The 9416-nt window shown below is 31.9% G+C and overlaps 1 protein-coding gene across 5 annotated transcripts; it reads left to right on the plus strand.

The window, feature by feature from the left end:
• The first annotated feature begins 2073 nt into the window (after nucleotides 1-2073).
• On the plus strand, nucleotides 2074-5053 carry LOC139898704 (uncharacterized). Of its 5 annotated transcripts, none has more exons than XR_011777108.1 (4): nucleotides 2074-2328; nucleotides 3348-3411; nucleotides 3491-3661; nucleotides 4302-5053. XR_011777108.1 is itself a non-coding variant. In XM_071881465.1 (4 exons), exons 2-4 carry the CDS (start codon nucleotides 3348-3350, stop codon nucleotides 4647-4649), a joined length of 270 nt encoding a protein of 89 aa, XP_071737566.1. In that variant the 5' UTR covers nucleotides 2074-2328; the 3' UTR covers nucleotides 4650-5053. The 5 variants fall into 5 exon arrangements, 2 of the variants coding, with proteins under 2 accessions (XP_071737566.1, XP_071737565.1); XM_071881465.1 differs by having other exon boundaries at nucleotides 3348-3407; nucleotides 4611-5053; XM_071881464.1 differs by having other exon boundaries at nucleotides 3348-3407; nucleotides 4640-5053.
• Nucleotides 5054-9416: the final 4363 nt, after the last annotated feature.

Raw genomic sequence — 9416 nt, forward strand, 5'->3', positions numbered from 1 at the left:
AATTGTTAGCAGCCCTATTTGGATTTTTATCTACGGACGTTTTATCCGGAGATTATATCGTGGTCCATTGCTAAACAGTTAACGTATAAAAGTGTTCATAAAATTCCCAATTTATTAAATTAAATTCCTTTATTTATTTCAGTCATTATGGTATAAAATTTGATCATTAATTATTGAATAAAATTTTACTCACTGTCCCCTCCTAATCCCAGATAACATATAAAAAGTTTTAAAACTTACCAAATAGTTCCTAAATACATTTTTAATAAGTCTATGATTCATAGAACTCAGTTTCGGATCACCGTTTATTTTAGAATCATATAAGTTCGAATTTAACTTGCTTAATATCAATCGGAACATCAAACGAGTATTATAATCAGTTAATATTTATTTTTAATATACTTTAGTTATATATAAATATGTTGTAAATGATAATTATCGTAATATCATATTTTTATTTTATTTTACATAATTAATTCTAACAACTAAATCATTTAGTATTTCCAATATATATATATATATATATATATATATATATATATATATATATATATATATATATAGTGGTTCGTGAATCGTCGAGAGCAGTCGAAGGTCAATTGAATATATGAAAACAGTTCAAAATTTTTGAGACTCAACCTAACAGACTTTGCTTATCGTGTCAAAGATATTAAATCGTATCGAGGGTTTGGTTTAAAATTAGTCGAAATTTTCCGGGTCGTCACAAAAATTGCGCCGTTGGTCCATGATGTTTGTAACAAATAGCATGGACAACCTTTATCTAATTTTTTAGCGTCGTTAACCTTCAACTTTCGAATTTTAGCATGGATGACCTTCAGCTTAACTGTCGTTAACTTTTTGGCGTTAAGTTTCCTCACGTGCCTAGCACGTGAGGGTAAATTAGTCTAGTCCAATTTTGCATCTTTAAATAAATTTATACCAACTAGACGCGTTTGATACAAATAAACTTAACACAAATGTTAACAAATTTTGTTTAAAAAAAAAAAAAGCAAACTAGCAATTTATTCCATTAACCATGAATAAATACAAAGGGGAATCGGTCAATAAAAGCTGCTATATTGAGAATCACAGACAGTTAATTGTATGAATGTGCATGAACTTTTGAAAAGAGCATGTGTTCGCCGGAGTAAAACTTAAACCCACCTGACGATTAATCACGATTTTTGTTCCTCTGAATTCGAGATTCTGAACAATAACATAACTTCACTAATCGTTATTGATCACCGGAAACTTCATATAATCGTTCGCCGGAGACTTTGGAATCACCGTCACAAACAATCAAACTCAATTTCTGTCTCGCTTTCGGCTTTCACTACAGCCCAGATTTGTATTTCATTTTATTCTCAAGTAATACAACTGTTCGTTGGCCCCCAATTCCCTCGCCCCCTTCCACCGTAACCCTAACTTTGCCAGCAACAAATACTAATAAATTAATAATAATTAATTGCTAGATAAAGTGCTAGTTTTGACCAGCACCGAAAGAATTGATTTTTGAAAAGGCGTTGACTGACTAAAGTTTCCGGCGAGTTTTGACAAGAAGCATCATACAGTGGTTGGTGAAGAAAGTGACGTCGAATACAGTTAGGGTTTCGGTGGCGTAACCTGCGCGTCGGAAAGTGTAGGGAAGGCCGAGAACCTCGGCGCCAACGAATGCGATGAAAACATTTGCGAAAGTCTTGAATTGGGAAGAAAGATGAGCCGATTTTGATGAATTGAGAAGTGGGGTTGTTTCTCTTGGGAGATTTAATACATGAGCTCATGATGATGAACTTGCTTCTAATTTCTTATTGTTTTCTTCAAATCCCATGATAATAATTGTTTATTAGGAGCTTTATTGAAATGAAGCATCGGATCGAAATTTACCACTTTATCTTTTCTTCTGTAGATATCTTATCTTATCTTATCTTATCTTACTACAATAAGTAGAAAAGTTTTTTTCCATCTTCACTTCCCGCTTCTGACACGTGTCATCATATAAGTCGCGGAACAAATAACCGGTCGGGTCACCCAGTTGGTTCGGGTTTCATCCCATCTACTTGCCAGACACTTTTCAATTGACGCCACCTGCTTCCACCCTACGCGGTATCAACCTCACCAATTGACACCACTTGCTTCACACCCTCATGCTTCATTACACGCGCTGTTCGCCAATTGCCACGTCTAGCATTTTAATTCGACCAAATTATAACTTGTCGTCAGCTGAATTTTGTGATCGATCAATTCCCTTTACAATTTACCTTCTTCTTTGTTTCTTTCTCGCTTCCGCTGGACTTCCGCCCAGAAAAAATCATTTATGAACCCTAAAATGTAATTTAGCTATCTTTTGTTTCTTATGCGTCTATTTATTAATTGTTGTTGTTGTTGTGTTTTAATATGTTAATGTTAATGTTAAAGCTGATCGTTGATGTGTTTGAATTTGTTGCTATTTATTGTTGGTGACCTAAATTGGTTGTCAGTGTTGTTGTTACTGGGTATATACTCCGTATATGTTTCTAATTGTTGATTTCTTAATTGATCGTCTATTTCTGTCATCCAACAGCTTCAATATCATTATCACTTTACCAGGTAACCTTCTTTAATGTATCTCTCTCCTTTTTTAATTATTGACAATTATTATATACGACCGGTACTTGAAAATCAAAGCTCGCACATAAGTTGATTAAAAATCATAACTGTGATGTGTGTATCTATTATTTACGCTTAACGTTAGGTTAAAAAAGGGTATGTTGATATGTATTGTAAGCCAGTAGATTGTTTCATGAGATACTTGAGATTAAGCCGTGGTAGTTACAGATTTTAAAGAGATAAATGTGTCTAAAGATGTCAGCATATGGTCATCATGTAGAATCGAGTATATGGCTCGTTGTTTCTTGATTGCTGAAAGATCAGGTAAGTTTTTTCGGTCAGAGTTTTTGGGTCGTCAATGTTAGGAAATGTATAGATTGAACATTTGATTTATTGATTCTTTATGTTTGATCTATATGTCATCTTGTACTGATATTATTTAGTTGGGATTTTGTTTTTTGTTAATGACTTTTTAACTGCATTGTCGGTAATTACGATCATGTAAAAGTAGTGAAGCTACAATTCTTGAGTCTTTGAAATCTGATAATCAGTGTTTTGATTATTGCTAAGTGGCTGCTTTCACATTATGAGATTAATAAACTCGAAGTGTATACTTTGCTTGAAGTATGTGAAACTGTTGCCTTCATATAAATTAAAGGTCATTACATGAAAGAGTTGAATATTTTTGTGTCATTAGTTGTGAATTACTTCAATATAATTAAGCATGATGATGGTTAATGGTGTGATGTTAATGTATATAGATGACATCCTCTGGATCAGCACCTTGCATAGCCACCCATAGTTGTGCAACCTACTGTTGCGTAGGTGAATTGCACATTTGTTAATCCTTACTTTACATAGGAGTCACAAAATATAATGGACTAATGGGTTGACCTTTATTCAGAATTACCGTCTTGATGGAGATAAAAAGCCAACCAAAGAAGCAAATGCACAATTGGTTTCAAGTTTCAACACCAAACAAGAAAGGATCAGACCTAAGCGGGTTTACGAAGGCATCAGGGATTACATCCGGTCTAATAAGAAAGATAAAGAACATTCTCTAATATCTGAAAAGGTTAGCACTACAAAACCAATCTAGAGAAGTTCCTGTCTATGTTTATATTCTTAAGGTAACATAAACTACTATTTGCAAATGAGCTAACAAAATCTAGGATAGAATGTTGATGACACCTTAAAAGCGATAGGGTCATAGATTACCTGAACAGAGGTGGACGATGTGGTTTTCTCATTTACGATAGTGTAGCAGCCCCACACGTTACTGGAAATCATGCTAATTTGGAGATGACTTCTTAAGCTATTTGTTGTAGCAGTTACTGTTGTACCAGTTAGCAATATCAATATTTTCAACTCATAATGAACCACACTAAATCTCTTTGATCCCAATACAATTAGTTGCAAGTGATTAGGACCCGACACCACATCTTAATAGGACACAAAAATATAATATTGCACCTACTTATCGAGACTGAGCTCCTTGAAGCAATAGGCTTCAGCATCCAGACTATACACATAGTCTATAGTGGTTGCATCTGCTTTAATTAACTGATTTTGAAATCGTCTTGCATCAAAAGAGGCAACCTGGCTTGACGTAAAGCGTCTTAAGCCAAGGGTGGGTTGGTTCAATACATCTTCTGAGGATCCCCTTGCAGTGGTTGGATATCATGTAGGCTTACTTAATGGTGCAATCCACTCAGTTTTCCTTTAGGGTAACGCTCTCCTCACTCGGTTATTGCTTGGGATACTTTCTTTGCCATGCAAAATGGGTGGGTTGAGCAGACTCGGCGACAACTTGATATCTGTTGGGTTGGCGTGTGAAACAACTTCCATCCAGGAGCTCAACATTTGCATAAACAAGTTGAGTCATATAGGATTTAATTATATTCATGAAAATATCAATGAAATGAATTAGAAGGTTATATTCATTAAATATTGTACATGCGTCTTACATGTATATGCATATACATGTCAAATAAATAGGAGTTTCTTTTTTAAACATGTGTCAGATCAAATTCTATTTCTTGTGCTCCAACAGAGTAAACTGAAGTACAGAGTATGTAGTTACTTTGATGGTGGTAAGTTAAGATGTGTAAGTGTACAAATAAGTTACGGAGATATTAAAAGAGGTGGATGGATGGTTCACTCTCTCAAACTACAAGCTACTGTTTGAGCATTCTTGGTGTATGTTTGTGTACTTCTATATGCCGATATGTCTCTTTTCATACTCAAAGATGTTTTAATACTTTGGATTCTAGGTTGTCTTTTTTACTTTCTGATTTTCTTTTTTAGACAAAATGGTGGAGAATTCTATTTACAGAGTTATATAACATTTCTGACTTGTATAAGTTATGTTCTTACATTGCTAATGACTTGGAGAAATTTTGAGCAAGTGAATTTGTGAGCTCAAAAAACGGCAAGAAAACGGTACAAGGACCTGTCTAGATGACTAACAGAGGAGCTAATCTTCTATAGTTTTTATTATATTGCTAAAATAATGATGTCATTATTAGGCTAATTCATTTGTTAAGAAAAAATCAAAAAGAAAAAGAAAAAAATCTAAGCATGGTGGATGATGTCATTAATCTAAATAATTTTGAAATAAAATTAACTCTTATTTATTAATTATTATTATTAAATCTTATTAATAATTATTTTAATTATTAAAATTAAATAATTTTAAATTATTGTAATTAATTGTTTTAAATTGAATACGAGAAGGTATAAAAGTTAGGTAGAAGGAACCAATTTTATATTTATATTTTTAATTTACACATTTAAAATAAAATGATAACCAATATTATCTCTTATGATTGGATGAGGATTGTTTAATATGCATTTTAAGTGTTTGATGAAATGTTCAGCTGACGAGTTTCTTAGTCGGACTATGTGATTCCACGGGTCATTAAACTAAATAACTTTAGCATTTACGTTCACTTAATACCTAAAATATATCATTAAACTGTTTCGTTTAAACAAACCCGTGATTTCACGGGTCATTTCACTAGTATATTTTAAATAGCAAACTGGGCCGTGCGTATGCACGACATAAGACCTACTAGTATATGTATATATCAAACGTGTAGTTGGTGTTGGTATAAGTTATTTAAAGTTGTAATTTAAAAATAATTTAACATTATTATTTAATATTAATTTATTAATATTCGTGTAAATTACCTTATAAGTTGTATCGAACGCATAAGTATCAAAGGCATCTAGTTGGTATAAAGTTAATTAAAGATGTAAACTTGGACTAGACTAATTTACCCTCACGTGCCTATCACATGAAGAAACTTAACGCCAAGAATTTAACGAGAGTTAGGCTGAAGGTCATTCATGCCAAAGTTCGAAAGTTGAAGGTTAACGACGCCAAAAAAATAGATAAAGGTTATCCATGTTATTTGATACAAACATCATGGACCAACTGTGCAATTTTGTCTTATTATTATTATTATTATTATTATTATTCAAATATGGGTTCTTTGTTTACGTTACATATGTATACGAACTACATGTCTCAATAAAATGTTATAATGTAAGCTTTTATGACAAGGAAAATAGTAATTGTGATGAAAATTGAAAGAATGTCGTGGGAGAATAAATGTAGTTCATTTATTCTAACCAAGTTAAGTATATTAGAGTAATATATTTGTAAAAACTACAAGTTACTTAGTCGGAATATGTGGTTCCACGGGTCATTAAACTAAATGACTTTAGCATTTACGTTAACTTAATACCTAAAACATCATTAAACTATTTCTTTAAACAAACTCGTGATTTCACGGGTCATTTCACTAGTATATATATATATATATATATATATATATATATATATATATATATATATATAGTCATTCACAACCGACTTAGCTACGTGCCTACCCCCTATGAAGTTACAATAATAACGATGAACAACGACGAACTTGGTTCTACAATTTTCATTGCTCGGTTGCGGTTGGGTTCCGTTAAAGCTGTTTTCCAAAAACATTTAGTATGATCGGTCTTATCATTGAGTTAAACCAATCGCCGGTATGATTTTGTCAAGTATTAATCACATACAGTTGGAATTGAAGCGGTTCAATTCTTCAATGGTGTTTCATTGTTCGGTAAGCTTTTTTTATGGTTTGGGCAAAAAGAATCTATCCGTATGGTCCTAAAGCACCGATGTCTATTCTCGTGTTTCGATTTTGAGGCTTAATTTATGCACGGATTTTGATTTTTCATAGAGGGTGAAGTATGATGTTTTTTTGGTTAATAATTGACCTATTTCGAACGAGAAGGTTGTGGCTTGCCTTTCCCGGAGGTGTGTTCTCTCGAACGAGGTGTTTCGTTGGGGTCCTTTCAGTGTTATTGTTGTACGTTCGGATGTCATTGTTTAACCTGTTTAGTGTAATCGTTGTATATTGATTATTCTATGTTGGGTTATTTGTTTCGTTTACTTGGTAATGTATTTTTTACCGTTGGTGGGACCATTAGTTTAGAATCTTGTGTTAATGCCGCTTGTTTTGGCCACATTTGAAATTTGAATTTCTTATATTTAGATTGTACTTGTTGATAATCAGATCGTTTAAATGTTATTATTAAGTTTTTTTTATCTAGAAAAAGCAAAAAAGCTATCAATATTGAACGTAATTACAAATTCTAACTCCGAATTTAACACTAGTCTACTTCTCATCCTTAGACCATTTTTATCAGTGACCCTAAATAACAGTGACATAGAGTCTAAAGATTCACTTTTTGAAGAAAAAGGTGATTTCCTGACTGTAACGCGACAATGCATGGAGTGAAAGTAAATAGCGGTGATTATTAAATATGAGTGAGTGCAAATGTTTTGAGTGATGTAGTAAAAATATGATTTGAAGTTTGGTCAAAAAAAGATAAATTAATATATATATATATATATATATATATATATATATATATATATATATATATATATATATATATATATATGTGTGTGTGTGTGTGTGTGTGTGTGTGTGTGTGTGTGTGTGTGTGTGTGTTTGGTAAATTGTGATTGGTTGAATCATACTCAAATGCCATCCTCTCCTCTGTCACTTGATTGACAAACGCCGCCCTATCGTCACCGGTGACGTTGTGTTACCTGCATCAGCTGGCATCACCATCATCATATTAACGTCACCAGTGTCTTTTAAAAGCATTCGGTGTCTAGCGTCAGTTGCAGGCGTCGTTGAAATCGACGGCGAGATCGACCGTCGGTCGATACCGGACCAACGTCGATCTCGGCGTCGGTTGCCGAAGTCGTGCCACGGACGGTGGCTTTTTTGACCGTTGGTGTTTGATTTTCAAAATGTTAGCCGTTAAGTGTTTCTTTTTTTTTTTTTTTTTTTTTTTTTTTTTTTTTGTGTAATTGTAGAAATGCTTGAAATGTTTTAGGGGTTTTTTTTTTTTTTTTTAATAGTTGTAGGTAAATGAAGAAGAATGTGGATGTCAAATGAAGACCCAAAGGTACAAGTTGTGATGTTTTATGCACAAGTGATATATATTAAAATTTCTAAATGTATTGCTTTTAATATTTGTTTTGTTTGTTTTTTCTTTTTTACATAATTAACGCTTCTATGAATTTTATTATGAATTTTAAATTTGTTTAGTTTTTTTTTTTTAATAAAGACACAATTATTTTTAATAAAAAATATATTGAAATGTAATATTAAAAACTTATTTATAAGTATTAAAAAGTTAATTAAGAAAATAAAAAACAAAAATGAAACCCTAAAATGAACACTGAAACAGAAACTGGAGACACCAAGGGCGGAGCCAGGATATTCAATCATTGGTGGCACAAATTTCAAGCCTATGATAAACGATTTAAAATCGATATCATATAATGGCGTACAATAAAACTAGAAACACATGAAGAATTAAGCTAGTCTAATCTACATTGTATAACGGTAGTTTAACTTACAAAATTTTCAAGTTTTAACTCTCAAGTTAAACTAAAGTCACTAAATTGAATTATAATTAGATTTGTGTTAAGTTGTTAAATATAGTATAAAAACTTGTAAGACCTAACTAAAATAAACAAGTACGGAGGAGCATCTGACATTGCAAAAAAATGATAAATATATGAGAGTGCCCCCTGAGTATAAAGTTGATGTGGAGATTTTAGGAAAATAGTGGGTGCATGAATGATCACTAATGCTTATTGTTATGTAAATTAAATACATGTTTGTTGTGAAATGTCCTTTTTCAAAGTCAAAAGTGGCTGCAAATTTTATGGTCACCTAATTGTACAGTATTTTCTTATGCTATAAATATGCATCATGTATGATTGTAAAACACACTTTCTAATATACAATCTTCTGATATACTATCATCTATATACTCTCTCTGCTTCTCTTATAATTTTATTAATAGTCTATAATCAAGAATCAGGTTCTAAAGGTAGTCATAAACTCTTAAATCATAACACGTTATCAGCACGAAGTGCTCCGTATAATCAATGTTTATCTAAGCAACCACAAGTCACTAATCAAGGTAAGAAATTCTTTAACGATATCTTCTATTATTTATTAGTAAGGTAAATATTATTATCATCATAAGTAAAATTATATTTATGTAATCTAACTTTTATTAACTTCACTAACATTTATATTTATGTTATTAACTTCACTAACATTTATATTTATGTTATTTAAGTTACATATGGTCGGTTATACCGCCTGAATTATATTTATGTAATCTAACTTTTATTAACTTCACTAACATTTATATTTATGTTATTAACTTCACTAACATTTATATGTATGTTATTTAAGTTATATATGGTCGGTTATACCGCCTGAATTATATTT

Source organism: Rutidosis leptorrhynchoides, chromosome 3 (genome assembly GCF_046630445.1).
Source record: "Rutidosis leptorrhynchoides isolate AG116_Rl617_1_P2 chromosome 3, CSIRO_AGI_Rlap_v1, whole genome shotgun sequence".
Lineage (NCBI taxonomy): Eukaryota > Viridiplantae > Streptophyta > Magnoliopsida > Asterales > Asteraceae > Rutidosis > Rutidosis leptorrhynchoides.

Bases quoted from the DNA above. Each gene is read 5' to 3' on its own strand.
- LOC139898704 (XM_071881464.1), top strand. From the start codon at position 3,348: ATGACATCCTCTGGATCAGCACCTTGCATAGCCACCCATAGTTGTGCA. The intron at 3,408-3,490 runs GTAGGTGAATTG...ACCTTTATTCAG, and splicing joins GTTGTGCAACCTACTGTTGC to AATTACCGTCTTGATGGAGA. The intron at 3,662-4,639 runs GTTAGCACTACA...GTGCTCCAACAG, and splicing joins ATTCTCTAATATCTGAAAAG to AGTAAACTGAAGTACAGAGT.